Genomic DNA, 26210 nt, shown 5'->3' on the forward strand with positions numbered 1-26210 from the left:
GAAAGAATAGAATCAACTTACATGCTTTGAAAATCCCCCTGCAGTGGATATTCTAAATATACACTTGCAATAGTTTCTTAAAATTAATTGAGTTTTTTATTTGGGTTTTATTTATTTTATTTATTTTTGTATTTGGATCAAATAATACCTCATTCAACCTAACCACACACTGCAGGAATTGTTCTGTCATTGTGTAAAAATTCAATCATTATTTTCCTTAAAAAAATCCCGAGGTACCAAAAGCTCTCTAGGTAGTTGTCGTTGTACCAGATGCGCAACATCTTCTTCTTCTTTATTATTTGTAATGATCATTGCACATGAAAAATATGTACTGAGAATCTGAGATACTCAACTGAAAAAGCTAGTTTATTACCCATCCTAACTATGCTGTAAACAATGGTCAACTTCTTGTTGGAACTGGTCTTATTTTCACATAGCTTTGTCTCACTCTAATACATCATGGCATCAAATTATATTGTTTTTTTTGTTTCAGGTTACAAGAGATGTCTCTCTTTTGTCTCGGTGGATGGCTATTGATCTCTATATTCGAGAAGTTGATAGCCTAAGATTTGAGCTTTCCATGAACCAGTGCAGTGATAAGTTGTTCAGGCTGGCACATGAGATTCTAGAAAAAGGTTTGGGATGTCCTGCTATTTTGAATCTCCAACAGAATTCTGTTGTATATAACAATTTTCATTTCTTTGTGTCTTTATCTCCTGTTAATTGATGACTGTCAACACTTTCCTGGATGCATTCATCCATATCTGATATTGCACAAACACTAGCAGGGAGCCTGCATGATGCCTGCTTTGGAATGGAAAGCATAATGAAAGAAAATAAAATAATTGAACTGAATAATAGATTTTATACATTAATTTTAAAATAAAATGACTGAACTTAAAATATAACTAGAAAAAAAAGATCTGTAAAATTTGTAAGAATTTGGGGAAAAAAGCCATTTAAAAAATAAGTTACTTTTTTTAAAATTTTATGTAATAATTACAACAACAATAACAATAAGTTTTAAGTCCCACTAGGTGGGGTTGGCCACGTGAATCTTTTTCTGCCAATTCACCCGATTGAGAGTATTTTCCTCCTCTAGCTTAAGAGCTATTAAATCCCTCCTCTCTACCTCTTTCCAGGTTAAACTTCATGTAAGAAGTGAAATTTGAAATTTAATAATCAATTAAAATAATTGAAGTTTTTTTTATTTTATTATAATAATTTTTTAATTTGTATTTTTATTATTTAAAGCACATTTTTTAATTCTTATTTGATTTAGAGACAAAAATGAGCATTTTTTTAATCAAAATTTTAATTTTCGTTAGTTTTATGAATATTAATCAATGGTTTTTGGTTTGTAGTTTTTGTTTCTCGTTCTTAGTTTTCATTTCTGTTTTTTGTTTTCCTAATTTTTAACAGTGATACCAAACAGCCCCTTACTTTTAATATCTTGTGGAAGATTTCACCAATTCTTCTCTTGAAAATTTTCTTTGCCTGTTGAACTGGATGTGCCTCTTAAATTTAATGGTTTTATTATTTATTTATTTATTTTCTAGAAACATCATCTGAGGATCGACATGAAAATTGGAGCCAACCACTGAACAGGAGTCAGTTGAAGCTTCACAGTCAACTAGCTCCGGCACTTCCAACGCAACTTCCTGCTGGAGCTGATCTTCCTTCATGTACAGGTATAGAAATGGTTTAAATTTCTATTTTTAGGTTTATGTTTGTGTAGCTATTGATCAGGATTAAAATTTTACGTACCATTCATATTTAGGATGCTTGCATGATGCTAAGAAGTGTTCTTTTCTCTTTATTTCTTTATTTTGCATGTGATTCTCTCTCATCAAGCTTGTACCCTTGGTTGAATTAATGATAAACTGCCAAAGTTTGTCAAAGGCATAAGCCTCCTTACTGAATTTTCTTTCCTTGTGATATTAGTTGTTTTTTTTCATATAAGCATGGGTTTAGTAGTCTTTTTATTTGATAAATGAACAAGTATAATTCAATGGTCCGCAAAGGCAGTGCCAGCCCATGTACATAGAATCACTTCAATAAAAACATCAAAACCAAGCCTTAAGTCCCACTCCTATCCCTTCTATTGCCCCCCCTTAGTAACTAACTCACTCTTCCTCACTGACGTATTATGTGGCCTACCTTGCAAGTGTCCAAACCATTTGAGTTATCCCTCTCTTATCTTATCTTCTATAGGAGCTACACCTAACTTATCGCGAATATGTTCATTTCCTTAATTTATCTTTCAGTGTTATTACATAGAACCACTTACAGCACAAAGAGTAAACAAAATTGTTATTCTTCTACAAACTTATTTCTGTCAGCCCCGTACCCGTAGTATAAACAATTCATCCAACTATTTATAAAATTCCTACACATTAACTCTATATCCTTGGAAAGTCTCATATTCCTTTCCTTAAGAACATTCCAAGAAGTGGAAAGAAATCAGATTGGTATATTTTTTCCTCTATTTTTGTTATTTTTAAGGCCTGACCAGGCCCTGATAATTCCTGATGAACAGACTCAGCGGAAACCCATTTTTGCCTCATCATGCTCAAAGCCTAATCCTGCAGGCATCCTTGTCCACCTGAAGTGAAGAAATAAATTCTGATAAACAGTTTTCAGCTACTCTTTGCAGAGGTTGCGTCTGTTAACTAAAGTCCAACCTCTTTTCTGAAGATCCCCAGAAGCTAAAACCCTCTCCCAGATTACTTCCCAACCCAAGAAAGACAATTTTCTTGGGCTAATAGTAATCGAAATTATCCTCCAAGGATAGTGCAGTGGTTTCCTCTCTCCCTCTGCCCAGAAAATCTTCTTACAGTAAAATTTTAAGCGTAACCCTGCCTCTGTTCTTTCAAAGGCACCAAAAACACATCCAGGAAAATAGAACTTAACAGTTGACCCTAACATCATCTATCTCCCCAAATTTAATATTCCTCCATTCCATACAATACTCTTAATCTCTCTAGTGGTCCTTTTGTTCCTATCAAGCCCATATTTGATTTCAATAATTTTCCGCCATAGGTGCTCATTTTCCTCCAAGAAACACCATTCCATTTCTCAACAAGGGCTTTATTGAAGGAAATCAAATAAATAAACCCCAACCTTCCTTGAGGATTTGGTTGCTTAATAATATCCCAATACACTAAATGGTATTTAAGGCTTTCTCTACATTACCTCAAAGAAACCTTCTTTGAATTCCTTCCAACCTCCTAGCTATTGAACAAGGAATGGGAAATAGAGAAATTTAGTACACTGGTAGGTTAGATAAGGAACTTTGCCAGAGATGCACTTAATGTCCTAATTTTCACACACAGCCGATCCCAAGCCCGGGTAAAGGGAGGAGGGTTGCGTTAGGTAGCTGACAGCCAACGTAAAATTTGTCAAATCACTATGATATGAATCCTTATCGAATATTTGTTGTTGGTAGGTTAGATAAGGAGCTCTTAATGAGGATAAGCCTTCCCCTCTTTGAAAAAAAATTGCTCTTCCAATGTTCCTGTTGCTTCTCAAATTTATAAACAATGGGGAAACCTAAGAGCCTGTTTAGTTGTGGAAAACAATTTTTGTTTTCCATTTTTTAGTTTTTCAAAGAATTATAAAAATTTTAGTTTATCTTTTAATTTTTCAAGATTCGTATTAAAAAGGTAGAAAATAGACAGTTTGTTTAAATGTGCAAATATTTATTTTTATTTTTATTTTTTTTTTCTAGATTTCAAAATAATTACAAAAAAGACAACTTGTTCTCCACTTCTCCAAATATTTTATAAGGTAATATTTGAGATCATGGATTGGGGGCTTGAATTTGGATTTGTATGGATTTAGAAGAAACATTATGCATAACCCACACAAATTAAAGTCCAAAACTTCCACATTCCCATGAGCAAAGTAAAAGTTAGAAATCTAGAAAAATAATAAAATATTTTTTTTTCCAACTTTTCTATATAAATTTGGAAAATTGGAAAACCGGGATGGCATTTTTGTAATTATTTGTAAAATTGGAAATGAAAAATAAAACTATTTTCACGAGAAAATAGTGCCAAAATTATTTATTGTTCATTTATTTCATACAAATGTTGTAAAAATGAAAAATTAGCTAATTTTTGTGTAATTTTTTGAAAAACTAAAATGGAAAATTAAAACTACTTTCTACAAATAAACAGGCCCTAAGGATTTCTTCTTGAACAAAGGAAGATTCCCCACCATGCATGAGGGAATTGGAGGTGGGGAACTGCAACAAATTATTAACTCTTATTAATTTATAGAAACAGATTAGGTGCCCAGCACCTTACACTTGGACTTGCAACAAAATACTCACATACACTTAGGTATATCTCACTAATACAAAATGCACACACATTAATCTTACACCCACAGTTGGATTGGTACTTATTCCTTGCTCACACCGACAAGGAAGCCTGGAGATCCTCATATAGAAACTCACAAAATTCTAGAGAGTTCCTATAGCAGGATGCCTTGAATTTTCTAGAAATAAAGGAAGAGAGAATTCTGGAAAGGAGGGATTTCTAGTGATCTCTCTTTCTAGAGAGAGGGAGAGGGAGAAATTTTTAAGAAGAGGGAAATTTCTTGGAAGAGTGAAGGAAAGAACTTCCTAAAAAGAAAGAATAATTTCTAGGAAGTAGAGGGGGAAGAAGGTTCTAGAGAATGAGATAGGTGTTGTGCCGGGCACCCCACTGTGCCAAACACCAATACTACAACTATTGCTATTGAATATATAATCAAAACAAAAGCAATGCAGAAACTAATAATAAAAGACAGTACTAAAGAACAACACATGAATTTACGAGGTTCAGTACAGAATTATCTACGTCCTCGGGTGTCACGAGCTAAGCTTGTTCAGGGCATTATGCTTGCCTGTGACCGCTTATCTCGTGTGTTTGGGATGGGTTTCCATCATGTAAATACTAGTGTAGGGTTATTTTCCAGTATTTACTTCATTGTAAGCCAAATAAGGCAGTATGACTCCTCGGTCACATTGATGTTTCCTAGTGCCAGAGTGAGAATGGCCCAGAAAGCTCTTTAGGGGAGGGTGAGTGTTCATCAATCATTGTAAAACTCACTAGCAATTGTCAACGTGCTTAGCCTACTTGCCTCCCTCGCTAAGTACAACATGTTAACGGAGGATTTGTTAATGAATTACGTTTGCTTCAATATTTACTGCTTGGTTGCCACGGCTTTCATGAATTGATTATAATTTCCGCTGCTATCTGATTGAATGTTAATGAAAGTGTTCCGTGGATGAATGTTGGTAAACAAAAGGCTGGCTAGTTAAGCAAGAGTGCTTTAGCTAGCGCCGCACGGCCCTTCACAACGGTGTGAAAAAGGCGGACCGTGACATTTGGTATCAGAGCCAAGTCGGTGACACTTGGTGAGAGCCCAAGGTTGAGTTGCTACGTGAATTCGATTGCCTTCGTTATTGGATTTGGGAAGCTTTGGTAGTTGACCATGGCACCAAACACTGCTGAGAGACTTGGTGCACTGGAAGCACAGGTTGAAGAGACAACCAACAATATGGCCAACGAGATGGCCCAACTGAGGGGACTTGTTGATGAGGTGATGGGATCACAGCAACATCAAGCAAGTTTGACAAGTGAAATGTCAGAGGACTTTCACCACACTGTGGAAACTTTGCAGGCCCGGATGGCAGATCTGGATGCAAAGGTAAATGTGATGGTTCTTGCTATGGGGAACTCCAACACTCCGGGAGTTAGCAAAACCAAGGTGCCAGAACCCAGGACGTATGGGGGTGCCCGAGATGCCAAGGAGTTAGAGAACTTCTTGTTTGATGTGGAGCAGTACTTTCGCGTTGTGAGGATGGCCTCAGAACAGGCAAAGGTGGATACTGCGACCATGTACTTGGTTGGTGATGCCAAACTGTGGTGGCGTACCAAGTACAGAGAAATTGAAAATGGAAGCTGTGTGATTGATAGTTGGGCAGACTTGAAGAGAGAGCTCAAGGCCCAATTTTTTCCTGAAAATGTTGAGTATAATGCAAGGAGAAAACTGAGAGATCTCAAGCATACGGGGTCGATCAGCGAATATGTGAAACAATTCTCGGCTTTAATGTTGGATATTCGAGATATGTCGAAGAAGGACAAGTTGTTCTATTTTCTTGAGGGGATGAAACCGTGGGCAAGGACTGAACTTCATAGACAAAGAGTTCAAGACTTGCCTACCGCACAAGCTGCTGCCGAACGCTTGACTGACTATGCTGGGGAGAAAACCACTTTGTCCAAAGGATTTGGCGGAGAGGGAAACAATGGAAAGTCTTTCAAGAAAGGCAAACCCAAGAATGGGGGAGCCGACTATAAAGCATCAACCTCAAAGGAAGCTTCGTCGTCTCGAGAGTTCAACACACCCAAGGGAAAGGGTAAACTTGAGTGTTTCTTGTGTCGAGGTCCTCATAGAGTCTTTGAGTGCCCTCACAAGGCATCACTTAATGCTTTACAGGCTTCCATTGCCGAACAGGCAGGGGAAGACGACGGGGAAGAAGATGAGACCCCGAGGATGGGTGCAATGCGGCAGGTGAGCGCATTGGAAAAGCAGGCGAAAGTACCAAAGGTTACACGAGCCAGAGGGCTAATGTTTGTGGACTTGAGAATCAATGGGAAGAGCACCCGCGCTATGGTGGATACCGGGGCTACCCATAACTTTGTTTCGCAACCAGAAGCTTGGAGACTCAACTTATCCTTAGAGAAGGATACAGGACGCATGAAAGCAGTTAATTCTGTAGCCCAGCCTACTCTGGGAGTAGCCAAGCAAGTTACTGTGAAGCTTGGGCAGTGGGAAGGTCATGTGAATTTTACAGCAGTGCCATTGGATGACTTTCCAGTCATTTTGGGAATGGAGTTCCTAAGGGGAACGAAGGCAGTGATGATGCCTTTGGCTGGTTCCCTATGCCTGATGGGAGATCACCCGTGCATGGTGCAAGCTATTGCAACGAAAGGAGATGATGGGAAGTTCCTTTCAGCCATGCAACTCAAGAAAGGTCTGAGGAAGGGAGAGCAGACATATCTAGCCACGATGGTGGTAGATAACGAAGTAGGCAAAGAGCTGGTGCCTACAACTATCCAAGCGGTGTTGGATGAGTACAAGGAGGTGATGCCAGATAAGTTACCTCACGAACTACCTCCACTACGGGGTGTGGAGCATGAGATCGAGTTGTTTCCAGGGGTGAAACCACCTGCAAAAGGGCCATATCGGATGGCGCCTCTAGAGTTGGCAGAATTGAGGAAGCAACTTGATGAATTATTGGAAGCGGGATATGTTCGCCCTTCCAAAGCACCATTTGGAGCACCGGTGCTATTTCAGAAGAAACACGATGGGAGCCTGTGAATGTGTGTAGACTACCGCGCGCTCAACAAGGTGACAGTGCGCAACAAGTATCCTATTCCGTTGATTGCTGATTTATTGGATCAGTTGAGTCATGCCAAGTACTTCACTAAACTTGACTTGAGGTCAGGTTACTATCAGGTGAGAATTGCTGATGGGGATGAGCCGAAGACTACTTGTGTGACACGGTATGGGGCATATGAATTTTTGGTGATGCCGTTTGGGTTAACGAATGCACCTGCAACATTCTGCACCTTGATGAACCAGGTTTTCCGTGAATACCTTGACAAGTTTGTCGTGGTGTACCTGGATGATATCGTTGTCTACAGTTCCACTCTGGAGGAACATAAAGAGCATCTGCGGAAGGTGTTCGATAGGCTGAAGGGAAACAGTCTATATGTGAAGAAGGAGAAGTGCTCTTTCGCTCAGAAAAGCATAAAATTCCTTGGTTATGTGATTGACCAAGGTCATATCAGAATGGATATGGAGAAGGTAAGGGCAATTCAAGAATGGAAGATCCCAACAACAGTGAAAGAGTTGCGTTCCTTTCTTGGCCTTGCCAACTACTACAGGAAGTTCGTAGAGGGGTATTCACGAAGAACGGCCCCTATGACAGAACTACTAAAGAAGGGTCATGGGTGGAACTGGACAGAGAAGTGCTAGGGAGCCTTTGATGACTTGAAGGATGCCATGATGAGAGATCCGGTTCTGGCTCTTCCGGATGTCATGAAACCCTTCGAGGTACAGACAGATGCATCAGACTTCGCCCTTGGAGGAGTCTTGGTACAGGAGGGACACCCTGTTGCGTATGAAAGCCGTAAGCTTAGTGAAGCGGAGCGGAAGTACACAGCTCAAGAGAAGGAGATGTTAGCGGTGATACATTGTCTCCGTGTGTGGAGGCATTACTTACTTGGGGCAAGGTTTGTGGTGAAAACTGATAATTCAGGTGTTAGCCATTTCTTCACACAGCCAAAGTTGACACCCAAGCAAGGCCGATGGCAAGAATTCTTGGCAGAATTTGATTTCTCATTTGAGCACAAGGCGGGGCGATTGAACCAAGTCGCGGATGCACTGAGTAGGAAGGCCGAACTGGCGGCCTTACAAATGGTAACGCATCTGACTTCAAGCACTGTTACCACAACGATGCGGGAGCGCATCAAAGAGAACTTAGCCAAAGATCCAGTTGCGCAGAACTTAATGAAACTTACCGAAGAAGGGAAGGCACGACAGTTTTGGATGGAAGATGGATTGCTGATAACCCATGGTAACCGGCTCTTTGTGCCACGAGCAGGTGATCTGAGAAAGACATTGCTGAAGGAATGTCATGATACCATGTGGGCCGGACATCCAGGATGGCAGCGCACTTTGGCCTTACTAAAGCGGGGGTACTATTGGCCGCACATGCTTGATGATGTGGTTGATTATACCCGAACTTGTCTCACTTGCCAACAAGACAAGGTTGAGTGGAGGAAAACGGCTGGGCTGTTGGAGCCCTTACCAGTACCGTCCAAACCGTGGGAAAGTGTCTCATTGGACTTCATCACCAACCTGCCAAGAGTGGGAGACGCAGGGTCTATACTTGTTATTATAGACAGGTTTTCGAAGTATGGTACATTCATAGCCGCACCGAAGTACTGTTCGGCCGAGGAGACAGCACAGTTATTTTTTAAGAACATTGTGAAATATTGGGGTGTTCCCCACGACATTGTTAGTGACCGAGACTCAAGATTCACTGGCAACTTCTGGACAGAACTTTTCAGAATCCTCGGTTCACAACTAGAAATCTCTTCGAGTTATCACCCACAGACAGATGGACAGACGGAGAGATTCAATGGGCTACTTGAAGAGTACTTGCGCCACTTTGTCAACGCCAACCAGAAGAATTGGGTGCAGCTACTCGATGTGGCTCAGTTCTGTTTCAATGCCCAAAAGTGCTCCACAACCAACAAGAGTCCTTTTGAGCTTGTTACAGGCCAGCAGCCACTGTTACCTCACACAGTGGATGAGCCGTACAGAGGAAAGAGTCCCAGGGCGTACGTCTTTACCAAAGAATGGAAACGAAATGCTGAGATTGCCCGAGCCTACCTCGAGAAAGCTACTAAGCGGATGAAGAAGTGGGCAGATCAGGGGAGAAGAACCCAGCACTTCAACGTAGGTGACTTGGTGCTTGTTAAGCTCAATCCTGAACAAGTCAGGTCACTACGAGGACGAGATAGGAGACTACTTCGCAAATATGAAGGACCAGTCCCCATCTTGGCCAAAGTCGGGAAGGTCTCCTACAAAATCAACCCTCCGACTTGGATGAAAGTGCATCCTGTGTTTCACGTCAGCTGCCTCAAGCCGTACAACGCCGACACTGACGATCTAAGCAGAAATCAGTCAGCCAGAGCAGAAATCAATACAGGGCAACCTGACAGACGTGAAGTTGAAGAAATCCTTGCAGACAGAGAGTTCAAATCCTCAAGGAAGAAGCGGCAGGAATTCTTAGTAAAGTGGAAAGGCCTTGGTGACGAAGAAATTAGCTGGGTTTCGGCGGAAGACATGCAACCGTTCGTAGATGAAGTTGAAGTGTACCTAGCGTCAAAGTCTACGGGGACGTCGACCGCATAAGTGGGGGAGAATGTCACGAGCTAAGCTTGTTCAGGGCATTATGCTTGCCTGTGACCGCTTATCTCGTGTGTTTGGGATGGGTTTCCATCATGTAAATACTAGTGTAGGGTTATTTTCCAGTATTTACTTCATTGTAAGCCAAATAAGGCAGTATGACTCCTCGGTCACATTGATGTTTCCTAGTGCCAGAGTGAGAATGGCCCAGAAAGCTCTTTAGGGGAGGGTGAGTGTTCATCAATCATTGTAAAACTCACTAGCAATTGTCAACGTGCTTAGCCTACTTGCCTCCCTCGCTAAGTACAACATGTCAACGGAGGATTTGTTAATGAATTACGTTTGCTTCAATATTTACTGCTTGGTTGCCACGGCTTTCATGAATTGATTATAATTTCCGCTGCTATCTGATTGAATGTTAATGAAAGTGTTCTGTGGATGAATGTTGGTAAACAAAAGGCTGGCTAGTTAAGCAAGAGTGCTTTAGCTAGCGCCGCACGGCCCTTCACAACGGTGTGAAAAAGGCGGACCGTGACATCGGGCGCCGACGATCAATCCACTATTTCTAGAAAAATTACAACTTGGGCAAATTTCAAATTACCAATAGTAATTAGAAATACCCTAGAGTACAAATACTATTTTTAACTCTACAAATTTGAGGTGTGATTACAAATGGTGAGGGAAGCTCTTTATATAGCTTCAACCTAAAGTTCAATAAACATTTCCTACCAATGTGGGACAAAAACCAACAAATCTCCACCTTAACGATAAATTCAACAAATTTTTAGCCGCCAACACTCTGGAGTTCCACATTTTTAGTGCCTTCCAAAAATACTCAAACTTGCAGGATATTGATCAAGTCCAAACAATGTTTGAACTTGATTGTTGTCACAATCTTGGTCAACATATCTGCGGGATTCTTAACTGTAGCAATCTTATGAAGAATTAATTTTTTGCTTTCATCAATTATAGCCCGCGTAAAATGAAAATGAACGTCGATGTGCTTCGTTCGTGCATGGTAGACTTGATTTTTCGCCAAATGAATAGCACTTTGGTCATCACAGAACATAGTAATGTGCTTCTGAACAACTCCCAAATTTTCAAGTAAACCTTGCAACCAAATAGCTTCCTTAACAGCCTCTGAAGCTGCAATGTACTCTGCTTCTTTTGTAGAGAAAACAATAGTAGATTGTGAGGTAGACCTCCAACTCACTGGACCATTAGTAAATGTAAATACATGTCTAGTAGTTGATTGACGTTTATCCTAATCACTTGAAAAATCAGAATCCACATATCCAACAACACATTGATAAATAATATTATTTTTCTCAAATACTATACCAGCATTAATAGTATTCATAATGTATCGTAAAATCCATTTCACAGCTTGCCAATGTCCTTTACCCGGATCATGCATATACCTGCTCGCCATACTAACAACTTATGAAATATAAGGTCTTGTACAAACCATTGCATACATCTGACTACCAACTGCACTTGCACAAGGAACTTGTGACATATACTTACATTCCTCATCTGAATTAGGAGATAAAGATGCACTAAGTTTGAAGTAAGGAGTAAGCAGAGTGCTAATTGGTTTTGACTACTCAGACATTCCAAAACTTTGTACTGCCTTCTTCAAATACTATTTCTGAGTCAAACTTACTCTTCCTCTCATTCTGTCTCTACATATCTCCATGCCAAGTATTTTCTTTGCTTCACCATGATCTTTCATCTCAAACTCTTGATTTAACTGACTTTTCAATTCGTTGATTTCTTCCCTGTTCTTTGAAGCTATTAACATATCATCAACATACAAGAGTAAATATATCAAAGATCCATTTTGTAGTACGCGAAAATAAACACAATGATCATGTTTATTTTTAATGTACCTGTGACCAATCATAAACTGATGAAATTGTTTGTACCACTGTCTTGGAGGCTGTTTTAAACCATACAACGATTTTCCTAGTTTGCATACCCAATTTTCTTTTTCAGCAACCTTAAATCCATCTAACTTAGTCATATAGATTTCCTCTTCCAAATCACCATGTAAAAATGCAGTCTTTACATCAAGCTGAACTAGTTCAAGATCAAATTGTGCTACCAAAGCCAACAAAATTCGAATGGAAGAATGTTAACAACTGGAGAAAATACCTTATTATAATCAATACCTTCCTTCTGTGTGTAGCCCTTAGCTACCAATCTAGCTTTGAAGCGAACATCATTTGCATATGGAAATCATTCTTTCTTTACATAAATCCATTTGCAACCAATTGCTTTTTTACCCTTGAGCAGCTGGGCTAGCTCCCAAGTTTGATTCTTATGAAGAGAGTGCATTTATTCATTCTTCATTTTTTTTTTTCCATTTGTCTGATTTAGAGTTCCTCATTCCTTCTTTGAAAGTGCAAGGAACATTATCATTTACAACTGGAAGCGCATATGCCACCATGTCAGTATACCGAGCAGGTTTTTGAATTTCTCTTCTTGACTTTTGAGAAACAATTGATTCTTGTTGCTGTGAAGATTCTCGGATTGAAACCTCCTCTTCTTATACATTGTTCCCTACTCTAACTGTACAGTTACATCGTGCAGCCTCATTTCTCACTGAGTTTCCAAAAATTATACCAACCTCCACCTGTTGTTGAGTATTGCTGGTCTTTTCTTCAACTAATGTCTTCTTACGTATTGTTTTCTATATCATCGCAAGTTCATCAAAAGTCACATCTCTGCTTAGAATAATTTTTTTCGTCTTTAGACACCAAAGACAGTATCCTTTGACTCTTGCACTAATCCCTAAGAATATTGCTTTCTTGGCTCTAGGATCCAACTTAGATTCTTTAACATAATAATAAGCAATAGTACCAAATACATGTAAAGAATCATAATCATTAGCAGGTTCTCTAGACCATACCTCATAGGGTATTTTTCCCCCAATAGCAGATGATGGTAGGCGGTTGATAAGATGACACGCATACCTAATAGCCTCAGTCCAAAACCTTTTGTCCAACCCAGCATTAGACAACATACATCGAACTTTCTCCAACAAAGTCCGATTCATGCGCTCTGCCACCCCATTCTGTTGTGGTGTATTTTTAACTGTAAAGTGTCGAGTAATACGTTCATCTTGACATACCTTCACAAACGGATCACTCGTGTATTCACCACCATTATATGATCTGAGCCGTTTGATCTTTCTGCCAGTTTGAGTTTCTACCAATTTTTTCCACTTGAGGAAAATATCACACTTTTCATTTTTATTCTTCACAACATACACCCAAACTCCTCTGGAAAAATCATCAACAAAAGTGTCAAAATAATGCATACCACCCAATGAAGCAGTTTTGGTAGGCCCCCATACATCTGTGTGGATGTAGTCTAAAATACCTTCAGTCCGGTGGGTTGCAATGCAAAATTTCACTTTTGCCTGCTTTCCTAGAATACAATGTTCACAAAACTCAAGCTTACCTACCTTTGCATCTTTCAATAAACTTTGCTTAACCAATTGTTGCAAAGATTTTTCACTTGCATGTGCCAATCACATATGCCGTAACCTAGTTGTATCTAAACCTGCATCTTTCTCAGAAACAATAGCTGCTGAGCCAATAACTGTACTACCTTGAAAATAATACAAGTTATTTTTCCTAGTACCTTTCATCACCATAAGAGCACTTGATTTAGCCTTTAAGGTTCCATCTTTCAAAGTAATAGTGAACCCTTTAGATTTTAAGGCACCCAATGAGATCAGATTTTTCTTTAGGCTTGGAACATATCTAACATCAGTTAAGGTTTTAACAGTTTCATCTTGACATTTCAACTGCATTGAACCTATTCCAGTAGTTTTACAGGTATTATCATTTCCCATAAAAACAACCCCACCATCTAATTTTTCAAAATTAGAAAACTATTCTCTATTGCGCGGGCACATGTGATGGGAACAACCAGAATCTAAGATCTACTCACCACAGTTATGTGTCGAAGATGTTCCAACAATAGAAAAATCTGACTCACTTCCATCACCCTTTGCTATATTGGCATTAGAATGTGTTTTGCCCTTATTCTTTTGTTGCAATTTAGGGCAATATTTCTTCCAATGTCCTTTCTCATGAAAAAAGGCACATTCATCTTTACCAGGTTTCCCCCGAGAGTTATTCCTTCTTCTAGGTTTACGACTCTGATAATGTCCCCTTATTGTGTACAATGCTGATCATTGTGAAAGTTTTTGTTCTTTTTTCATATGATTTCTCTTCATTGAAATGATGATAAATTGCCAAAAGTTCATCAAAGGCACAACCTCCTTAACGATCTTCTTTCTATGATATTAGATGCTTGTTCTATAAGTATTATAATTCATTATTGGAGATCAAAGTTCATCAAAGGCACAACCTCCTTAGCGATCTTCTTTCTATGATATTAGATGCTTGTTCTATAAGTATTATAATTCATAATTCGAGATCAGACTCCCTTAATATTTGTGATGCTTTTGTGTTTTGCATTTGGAACATTTTATGCTAATTCCCCTTTAGTTACTTAATTGACTAGATCTTATAAACTTATTTTTTTTATTAGCAAAGAGAAATTTATATTAGCAAGGCATCAAGGGGATGCCATTTTGTGGTACAAAAATCAACCACTCTATAGAGTGTTGCAAAACATCAAGGATTACAATCATTACATTAAGATCATTAGCGATTTGCCCACTAAGCCTACCGCAAACAACAACAATCCATTGCTCTTTGCACATCTGAAGTGGAGTAGTTGTATCTTTGAAGGCTCTCTTATTTCTTTCTTTCTGAGCACACCAGAATATGGCGAGAGGGATGAGATTCAAAGTCTTTTGCTTCTCCTTGGTGGCTCTAATGCCTTTCCAAGCCCAATCTCCCCTCCTATGGGATTTGTAGTAATCCTTTGATATCCAGTCAAGGAAAGAACCATATTCCACAAGTTCCTTGACCAGGGGCAGTGGAGAAGAATGTGGTTGACCAATCCTGCATTAGTCATACAAAGAAAATGCCTTATTTGTGACTATAAGCCCCCTTTTTTCAGATTGTTGAGGGTTAAAATATTTCCATGTGTGGACTCAGAAACAAAAAAAGATAACCTTTGATGGGGCTAATGTCCTCCAAATATGAATCCAAGGGGAGTTGTTTCAATTTGTTCCTATCAAGGAGAGCTTCTTGTAGAAAGATTTGACAATGAAACACCATTTTTGTCCAAAGCCCATTTGGGTTTGTTGGAGATATTTTGGTAAAGGAAATTTTAGGGATTACTGTAACAGTCATGGTTTTAAAAATGGCCACAACCGTTACGTAACGGCGTTATGTAACGGTTTTTTGGGTTACCGATACCGTTACACACCACGAAATTGGTGAGAAGAAAAATCACGGCTATAGCGGTTGTTACGGACCGTGACCGTTACGTAAAGGCTGCTACGGCTGTTACGTAACCGCTACAGGATTGTTATGCAAAAAAAAATATTTTATTTTTTACTTTTTCTTCTCACTTTTTCCCTCTCTTTCATAAATCATCCTCAATATACCATATAGCGAGAGGGGGAAAAGATTATAATGAGAATGAGAATGACAATGACACAAATTTTACTATTTCTTTAAATACTAACAAGAGATGCATTAATTAACAATTTGAAAATATTAACTTGTTAGGAAAATATTTTATTTTGATGATATTAGTAATTTGATATTTATGTTTTATATTTTTCAACTTTGACCTTCTTCTTTTCTAGTTATTTTATATTTGTATTATTCGTATGTCTTATGTGTCTAATAGATTAATGGATTGTATACTCTATTTTGTTTTATTAATTAATTTAGCACACATAAGAATTTATCATAGATAAGAACAATGAGAAGTATAAATACGCACACTTATGTAATTTTTCTATCAATGGTGGTTTAAAACAAATGTAAACTTGTTGCCCTTGCCAAATAACTTAGTCGAACTCAAGGATCCAAAATATACATCTTTCTAAAAAGGGTTAAAAGCTTAAAACATGCAAGTATGCTTATATGCACAAGGTTGTGTGTGCTTGAAAAAAATTCACAGCCGTTACAATCGCTTTCCGTTATGTAACATCCGCTACTCCCACTTCCCATTACACCCGCTACCATTACGTTACGCTACCCGCTACCGCAATTTAAAACCATGGTAACAGTCAGAGAATGCATAAGCCATAAAGTTCCCAATTTGCTACATTCTTAGTAAAAGGAATTTCTAAAAAATTCCCCAATCAATGATTTGGAGATGATGACTAAAAAGGGCATTTCTGTCACAAGTCAAGCTGTAGATGGAAAGAAAGGCAGCTCTAAGATTACTGTTCCCATGCCACACATCATGCTAGAAGTAAACATTGTCCACATTTCCCATTTGAAATCACACAAATTGGAAAAGTTCTCCCATCTTTCCTAATGAATTTCGAAACTCCCACTCCATGGGGTTCCCTATTGTTGTGTGTTGTCCAACCATTATGCTCAAGCGCATATTTAGGAACAATAATATCCCACCAAAAATGGTCTTTCTCCTTCATGAACCTCCATAACCACTTCTCGAGGAGGGATTTATTGAAACTGAGGAGGGATTTTAGTCCCAAATATCCGAAACATATGGGTTGTTTAAATAGTTCCCATCAAACAAGATGATATTTAAACTCCTCCCCTAAGCTTCCCTAAAGAAATATTCTTTGAATTCCCTCCAATCTCCTAGCAACTGAGGCCGGTAAGGGAAGAAGGGACATGAAATAAACTGTAAGATTCATCAAAGTGATTAGGGTGAGTCTGCCTCCTTTTTAATAAGAAATTTCTTTTCCATCTTGCCAATCTCCTGCCAAACTTCTCAATAATGGGGTCCTAGACTCCTTTGTCTTTGAATTTGGCTTCGAGGGGAGACCAAGGTGATTAATGGGAAAGGATACCGTCTTGCAACACAGAAGACCAGCAAGGAAGGTCCCCTTCATGTTCTCTCTAATTGGAATAAGTTCACTTTTACCAAGGTTCAAATTCAAGCTTGAGATAGCCTCAAACCCTAACAAAATGCATCGAAGGTTGAGGTTATGAAGGGGATCATCTTTGTAAAATTGATAGTATCATTTGCGAAAAGGAGATGAGAAACTTTTGTAAGCCTTCCTTTTCTGCTCACCTTGAGACCTCAAAAGATCCCTTCTTCTATAGGTTTCATCAATATGAAGCTAAGAACCTCCATAACCAAAATAAATGGAAAATGTGACAAGGGATCTCCTTGTCTCAAGCCTCTTGAGGAGTGGAAGAAATTAGAAGGGCAGCCACTTAAGAGCATAGAGAAGCTTGTAGTTTTGATGCATTGAGTAATCCAACTACACCAAAGCTCCCAAAAGCCCATTTTCCTGAGGAGATAAAGAAGGAAGTTCTAGTTGACATTATCAAATGCTTTCTCCATATCCAATTTGCACGGTACTCCCCCTTTCCCTCCTTTAGATGGACATCCATCACCTCATTAGCAACAAGTGCGACATCCAAAATCTATTTTCTAGCCACAAAAGCATGCTGATATTGACCAATGACTTCCAATATTGCTTTCTTGAATCTATCGGCTAGGACTTTGGCAGTGATTTTATAAATGTTTCCCACCAAGCTAATTGGGCGGAAATCCTTGATGTTAACAGCCCCAACTTTCTTTTGAACAAGAGTGACAAAGGTGGTATTGATGTAATTGATGAATTTTCTTGATCTATGAGACTACTTGAACACGTTTAAAATGTTGTGCTTGAGAAGGCTCCAGTTAGCTTAAAAGAAATCCAAGGAGAAACCATCTAGTCTAGACACTTTATCCTTGTTGTAATTTTTAATAGCTTGGAGGATTTTTGCTTCATCAAAGGGTTTCTTAAGCCACCCCACGGTGTAGGAATTGAGAGATTTAAAATTGATGCTATCCACCGTAGGTTTCCGAATCTTAGGTTCAGTGTAAAGGTCTTTATTAAATCACAAGTACCTTTTTAAAAATCCTTTTCCCTAGTCAACGTGATTCCCTCAATTTTAATGCTAGATAAGGTGTTACCTCTACGATGAGCGATTGCTATCCTGTGAAAGAATTTTGTATTATGGTCCCCCTTCTTGAGCCTTAAAGCTCTGGATTTCTGCCTCAAAGATATTTTTTCAAGATTAATATCCTCGTTCTATTCCTTCTTAAACATAGCTCTTTTGGCCCTCCGTTCATCATCAATACCCTGGATTATCTCCTGCTCTCATCAAGTTTTTTGTTGCTGTTAAGGATGATTATCTTTATTGCTTGGACAATTCCAAAGTTATTTCTGTTCCATATCTCTAAATTTTCTTTTAATCCTTTCAATTTTGAGACAAGCACAAAATTGGCCTTCCCCGTGACCTGAATAGAGGACCACCAAGTTTTTACTAACTCCCCGAAACCGTCATGCTTTAACCACATATTCTTAAAGCGAAAGGGGGTTGACCTCCATTTGACTCCCCAAGTTCCAAGGGTGATGATGAAGTTATCTGAGATGGGCCTAGGAAGTAGACTCTGAATCACACAAGGAAAGTGAAGTTCCAAGTCAAGCGAACTTAGGAACCTACTGATCCTTGAAAAAGGAAGGTGGCTGCCTAGAGTTGGACCAAGTGAAATTGCCACCAATGAGAGGGAGATCAATGAGGGCATTCAAGTTGATAAAGTCATGGAATTCTCTCATGCAACTGGTCTAATGGCTGTCCTCACTTCTTTCGTCTAGATAAACAATCATGTTGAAATCACCTTCAATAATCCAAGTAGCATCCATCTACACATAATCTCGAAGAGCTCATTCCAAAAAAGAGATCTGGAGGATACTTCACCTAGGCTGTAAACCCTTTGAAAATCCACTGAAAGTTATCATTCATGTTTTTGAACAAATAGCAGACTGAGAAGAAATTAATGGAGTGGTCCAGCAATTCCATGACACTAGGCTCCAGCAAGACAAGAATGACCCTTGAGGTGCCCTACTACTCCAAGGGATATCCAGTCACAAGCATTGTGTCCCCAAGGGTCTCTAATCAAGAGCTGCTCCTTGTTTCCACCTTAGTTTCTTGCAAGAACACCACATCGCCCCTCCAATCCTTAAGAAAGGACTTAATTACACTCTTGGGTTTTTGCTAAGACCCCTCCCATTCTAGGAAGTGATTTTACTTTACATGATTTAGCACAAGGGATTTGGCTGCTGCGTAATTCCGTCATTTTTGAGCATCCTACCATTTTCCCATAGTTCACTGTGCATTCCAAGTGCTTTAGACACCAAATTTTTGATTCCGCCTGATGGTTTTTTGAGATTACTTCCCATCTCCACTCTTCTATTTCTTTCAATATCCTTAAACAATTGCAAGGCTTTGCCTTCAAGACATACGAAGTACACACCTATGGTTTTGCTTACCAATTTCAACTTCCGAAGAATACAAATTGTTGCTTGAGTTTTGAAGTGAGTGTTTTTTGAATCCAAATCATTCAAATTATCGAAGTTGGACTTATCAATCAAATCCTAAAACTTGGAATTGACGCACAAAGTATCATATGATCATATCCAATGGTTGGGGCTGGAACAAGGGCTAATCTTTTAGCATCAGTTTTTGAGATTTAGGGGGTTCCTGCTCAAGAACTGCCTCCTCTTGAGTTGCAGCTGCCTGTAAGGAGTGATTTTGAAGGGGGACAACCTTCCCAAAGTGGACTATTTTTTTAGCAGCTTCAGAAGGACCGTCATGAAGCTTAAAGGGAGAAAAAGAGCTAGGTTGGGGCTTCGAGTTGTCTATTGAGATTGCTAGGCCGAAAAAAATCCCTGTATTTGTATATCCAAAGCTCAAGTTAAGACCCACTCCGGAATCCTCAAATAAGTCAAAAGTTTTGGGCTTGCCTTTAATCTGCTTAGGGAAATCAAATAAACCATCTGCAGCACTTTACTTCTCCCCCACAACATTTTGTGAAGGAGCGTACAAGACCACTTGTCTTCACCACCACCTGTGAGTTGGGTGTCAAGTCACCACTCAGCAATAGAATCAAAGGCTTGCCATAATGAGGACAAGGGCACAAGAGAGCTGATTGCTTAAGGAATGGGTTCATTTCCATTGGGGAAGCCGTGGGCTTCTTCTACAACTGCTAAATGACTGAAGATGTTATACCTTTCGTGGTGAGAGGAAAAGTCAGCAGCCCTGCTCGGTTGCAGAGGAGGTGATCCTCATCCAGCCCTTAGATTCATACCCCTACAAAAATGCAAGGATTCTCCAACCATCGCTGTTGATCTCCATAAGGGTGAGGTAGTTCCCAAATTTGTTGAGTTCAACTGCAAAGTAAGGGTTTTGTCTTTGTTCCTTGTTATACGAAACCATGAAGTTGCCTGGGGTATATATTTTTTCAAAGGCCAGAAGTCCTCCCAAGATTCAAGGAGCCATCTGAACTCCTCCATCTCTCAGAAGATGGAGATCCTTCTTACCCTGAGGTATTTAGTGATTCTAAGGAAGTCAGAACTTCCCCATTAAATGACCAGGTTGAAGGACTTTCTTTTTGACCACCACATTACGTTTCACATCCATCGACATCTCATCAGAGGCAGTCAACAAACAAACAGAGCCAATCCTTCGAGAGAGTGTAAGGTCCACAAGAGAAGAAAACCATAGCCAATCCTTTGAGTGGATATGGCCTTATAGCCAACAAATAGAGGGCAGCTTCAAACTGGAGGAAGCTTGCGCACACCAAAAAAACAGAGAGAAAAGCCGAGGAAACTGTCGGAAAAGACTGCCAAGTACGTGACAAACAACAACGAAGAGGGCTGAGGAAGAGAGAAGAAGAAGAAGGGTTGAGCAGGAGAAAGAAGTAGAGGGGATGTGAAGTTGGGCTTACGGTGAAAAGACAAGGAGAGGACTGCTCGAGTGGGAGAAGAGGAGAGGTCAAGTGGAATCTCCTGCTTAGGTTGACTAGTGAGAAGGGTACCTCCATTCACGTTTACAAAGGGAAGCAATGATGGGATGTAAAATTGATGTTAAGTTTATTTATTTATTTATTTTCCCCTTCTCGCCTTCAATTTTATTGGCTAGTGATGTACTTGCAATATAGGACAAAAAATGCTTTAGTGATGCGGAGCAGGCTACTTAATGTTAGTCATAGTAGGAGGGCAAGGGGTAGACCTAGAATAAGTTGGACTGAGCTGGTGAGTTGGGATTTGACAGCACTCCAGCGTTGTAGCTTATTGCCTTAGATTGTATGGAATAATGGAAGAGGATTCATGTAGGACACCCCACCTAGTGGGACTAGAGCTTGGTTGTTGTTGTAATTTCCTTTGCCAGGGTCTGGGCTGATTTTCTCTTGGTGAACTTATGCTACTATCCACATTTCTCTCCACCACTGATGACCTTTGAATAATGCTTGGTGATGTTTGCTAAATTCTGAGACTATAGTGCTCTTTTTTACTATTTGGAACTCTTGACATTTCAAAATGTCATTATTATTTTCTAATAAAAAAAAGACAAACTTAGCTCTAGCAGCATTTTAGATATTGTATGATTCTGTTTAAGGCTGGAAAGCCTGGAATTGAATTTCTAAACTAAAAGTTCATTATTGCTAATTAAAGCACAGCCACTCAGAGCCTCAGACAGCTCAAATAACACCCAGTTGCTCTTGTTAGATATGTCTTCTGCAGTGTCTTCTCTCAAATTAGTCAAATTTTCACAACTCCAGATTATGATTTGGTTAAATGTTTGTTCGATTTAGCATGCTATGTGATGTCTGAGCAATATGAAGCATGATTGACATTTCCTTGGCAAATTTATATTTTCATGCAGATTGCAGTGAAGGAGAATCTCCATATCCAAAGCTAGAATTACCTGGGACTGATTACATGCCTTTGAATCGTCAGGTGAAAGAAGTTTTAGGAGTGATAATATTTTTTTTTGGCATTTGTTTTTATCATCTAGATGGTTCTTAATTCTGTTTCCACTTGCAATATGTGAAAATAATTTGTGTAGCTTTCTTGACAATTCTTAGGATGGTCACAGTTCTTCAAGTTCAAATTCTTCATTCGTGGATTCCAGTCAAAATGTGCGAAACACTTTTGCAAATGGAAGTGTAGCTAATTCCAGCAATTTTCAGTCTGCTACAGCCCCAAGGGCTCCTGCATTCAACTCTAGTCAACTTCTTGCTCAGAGGAAACTATTTGCAGAATCTAAGATAGGAAGGTCCAGCTTCCAGAAGCTTCTGGAGCCAAGCCAGCCTCAACGTGCTGGAATCGCTCCTTACAGAATTTTTCTTGGGAATGTAAAAGACAAGGTAAAACTTTTCATCAAGCAGCATCCATGTTGATAAATATCTAATACCATTAGATGGTGTATCTGCTGTTATGAATTTAAGTATGCTTTGTTGGACAAACAAGAGCATTGCCTGGAAAAGCACGACACAGTAGGGGCAACCTTCCCATGTCCATCTTGGTTGATGTCTTGACTTTTTGTTGGTTCTATTTTATTGAAAAGCTATGTTCTTGTGAAAAATATTTCTAAGAAACTTTTTTTGGAAGAAACATTTACAACATTTTGTAATGATTTAATAATTGGAAGAACAATGGTGCAGTTCAGGAAATGACTATGAAATGGTGTAACAGCTGCATATAACAGCCTAATGGTGATGGTGGCTCCAAGCTGTAGGGTCTCACTATAAAGTTCCTCTGTTATCTCCCATAAGGAGGTCGTAGTTGGGATTTAAAATCTTGTAATATGTGACTACATGATTGGCTCAAGAAGCTAACTTCTGCATTTTTGTTTTGTTTTGTATTTTTTGTTTTGTTTTTTGTTCAGTAGTAGGCCTGACTAAAAGTTTGATTGGCTGGGAAGAAGTGGAGAGAAGAGAAGAAAAAAGAAATAGTTTTCTCTGCACTTTTTTCTCATTTGGTTGGCATAAAGCGGAGAGAAGAGAAAAGAAGTGCAGGGAAGTGGAGAGAACAAAGGGAGTAAGAAGGGCCATATTTTCCTTCCTAAATTAGATAGATTTGGAGAAAAATGGGCAGAAACTACTCAAGAAAACTGAAACACACAAACAATTTTTAGAAATGGTCATGTGGGTTACTATTCTAACTAATAGTTGGCTTTCGTTTTCTTCTACCCTCGGTTTCTCTATACTTTCTCTTACATCGAGCCATGAGTGCAGAGGAATCACTTTCTTTTCTTCACTCATATCCTATGACTGAGTTTTTTTTTTTTTTTTTCCTTCTCCCTTCATTTCTATTTAACCAAAGGAGGGGGTAGGCATTCTTCAAGTTGAGTAAATGTTCGTTCAAAGAGAACTCTCCCACATCACGTCTCATGCTAGAAATGAATAGCCTTGCTTTCTTCACCTCTAAATGCGCATGCATAAAAAACTTGTTCTACCGTCTTCTAATCCACTTGCACGTTCCACATTGTGGTTCTTTATCGTTCTTTGTTATTGACATGTACAGTCCAGACCAAATTTTATAGGTACCACCATTCTGCAAAAAAATGGTTTCTTTCCACCTTAGCAAGGATGGATTTATTGAAACAAATTAATGATTTGATAACCCTCCTAATTTAGAGTTTGTCTTGTCACTCACCACTAAAACGAGCAATATTTGAACTTCTTCCTCACATGAGCATCTTGTTTACATTCTTTCCTTGCTCCAAGCTAGGGTATGAGAGATATGCGAAGTACACAAGAAAATTATTTGAGACACTTCCAGTGAGCATCAATCTTCCCCCTGGTAAGGTAGTTTCTCTTCCACCTAGCAAGTTTCTTCCCAATACTTTCTATGGTACTATTTACTGAGGACGGACTTAACCAAAATAAGCAAAAGAGATATGGGTTCTCCTCCTCTAAGAGATGACTAACTAGAGGGCACTTGTGTATGAAGACAGAGAACAATGGAGCTGAGATGCATCCTTCTATCCTTTTCCACAGCATCTTGTGAAAACTCATCCTTTTCAATATGTAGATCAAGAAATATGGATAAAAGTGATCATAACCCTTCTCCATATCTTGTTGAAATTGGGAAAAATGAAATTTCATTTAGAAGGAAAGGAACGTTACAGTAGCCATAGAACAAGATTTTCTCCAAAAAATGCAAGTAAAATAACCATAGCAGGAGGGAAGCCCCTCAATACCCTTGCAAGTCAGCCAACCGCAAAACATCCTGGAATAAGTGCCTGAGAAGATAATTCTATCTCATGACAGATAGGTGTTACTTGATCTTTGAAAATCCTGTTGTTCCTTTCTATCCACATGATTCAAAGTATAGAATACAAGGTATATCCCACAAAATTCTCCCTTTTCTGCATTTACTAACCCAAAAACTTCGACATAAAGGCATTGATTGCCTTGCCACTCGAGCCTCATTAGACAAGGAAAAGAACTTGCTCGAAAGCTGACTAGCTTTCTGCCAATGAAGGAGTAGGTGCTCACTAGTCTTGTTAAAAGCTAGGCACATGTACTAAAGGTTTTGTTAGGTCTCCTCACCTACAATAAGTCATTGGTAATTTAGTATTGATCCTATTAAGAACCAAACTCCAGTTAAATTTCTTAATCTTAGAAGGAACCTTGGCCGTTCAAATTGCATTCTCCAGTTGGACAAGGGAAGGGGGTAGGTGATTTCGATAAATACAATAGTAAAGATTTAGAAGACAAGCTGTCCCCAAACCAAACACAGGTATCATACCTCAAATAGGGAGGAAAGGAATCAAGATTTGTCATTAAATTGGCAACCTCATCAACTTCTCTTTCATTAAGATTCTCAAAGAAATAGAAATCCCATGAAAGAGAATCACCCTACAATGAGTAGAAAGAAGCAGTCAAGAATATCATGAGAAGAATAGTCTAAAAGGACAAGGAGCCAAGACATAATGAAGTGTCACCAACCGGGGGATCCTTTTGGAAGTGAATAGTGTTACAATATACCAACCTTGTAGCAAGTAAGAGGAAAAAAGTAAGCGTGATACGTGAAGACAAATTCCAAGGACTGCCATGAATAGCACAAACACTCCATCTAACTTCCCACTTAGTTGGATTAAGACCATGTTTACTTTAAGCCTTCTTCATGCGTAGTTTATGTGTTGGTCCTGATCTCTGCTCTTTAATGTTATGATCCACAATGTCATTAATGATCAGGACAGCATCCAGGGTATGTCTTCCCTCCAGCATGAGTGTTCTGATATGGCCCCACAACTTGGTCAACGACTGTCTTCAACCTTTGAGCTAATGCTTTAGAAATAAGTCTATTGATGCTTCCACTGTACCCATTGGGTCTGGAATTTTCGATGTTTTTAACTCCACTCTTCCTAGGAATAAATACTGCAATGCTAGAACTTCAGCTTTTGACGATCTCTTCCCACTTCATGTAACTCAAAAATCTTCATTGCATCTGCTTTCACAAGCTCCCTGTTCTCCAGAAAGAAATCCATTGTAGAACTGTCTGGACTAGGAGGCTAGGAGCTTTGTTTCTGCCTACGCTCCTTTTGGCAACTACAGCATTGTCTTCCAAGAAAGGTTTTAGCAGCCCAGCATCCACTCATTGCCAACTATTGAAGTTCATCCTTTCTTAGTAAGGCCTTCCATTGACTAGCCCATGTATAGGAACTAGGAAGCTATAGCAATTATGGACTGTTGTCTTTGGTATATATATATATACGTATTTTGGTGCCAACGCTATATTTGAGCATAATATTGGGCAACAGAGATCAGAGAAAGACATTTTTAAACCTTTATCATATCTGAAGAATATGAATAGGTGATAAATTAGTAACGCATCTAAACTTTATTCAAATAGATAAGAAGTTAGTGAAGCATCAAGAACAAGGGCTCACTATTGTGGCCTTATCTGCAAATGTACAATGGTATTTAGATAGTAGCCACTCTGTACTGGGAACAGGATCTGAAGTGTGCTAGGATACATTTAATTTTTTAAAACGTGATTTAGTTGCCACTTTGTGAATATTGGAATTCATTTCCAATGCCTTAATTTCCTTGGCTTTGCGGTTGTAGCTGTTAGTGCTTCTACACTGGAGAAAGCTTCTGTTTGAATTAGTAGAACTGTATAATCATTATGAAAGAGTACATGTCTGTTTGTATCCTGTCACTTTCAGCTTATGAAGACAAGAAGACGACTAGAGCTCCTTCTTGAGGATCTTCCTTGTGATCATGATCCTTGGGATTATTATGAAACATCGGATGAGCTTCTGGAACCACTGCTTTTATGCTATGAATCTCTGGTATTTATTTAT

The 26210-nt window shown here is 39.1% G+C and overlaps 1 protein-coding gene across 1 annotated transcript in view; it reads left to right on the forward strand.

Annotated features, from left to right (window-relative positions):
• The window catches only part of LOC131154103 (phosphoenolpyruvate carboxylase 4), a 48487-nt gene that overhangs the window by 16634 nt on the left and 5643 nt on the right, over positions 1–26210 (forward strand). The window contains exons 9-13 of the mRNA XM_058106620.1: positions 494–635; positions 1560–1691; positions 21777–21850; positions 21979–22260; positions 26073–26198. Coding sequence (XP_057962603.1) covers positions 494–635; positions 1560–1691; positions 21777–21850; positions 21979–22260; positions 26073–26198 — 756 coding nt within the window. The remainder of the gene's footprint in view (positions 1–493; positions 636–1559; positions 1692–21776; positions 21851–21978; positions 22261–26072; positions 26199–26210) is intronic.

The sequence above is a fragment of the Malania oleifera genome, chromosome 4 (assembly GCF_029873635.1).
Source record: "Malania oleifera isolate guangnan ecotype guangnan chromosome 4, ASM2987363v1, whole genome shotgun sequence".
In the NCBI taxonomy this organism is placed as follows: Eukaryota; Viridiplantae; Streptophyta; class Magnoliopsida; order Santalales; family Ximeniaceae; genus Malania; species Malania oleifera.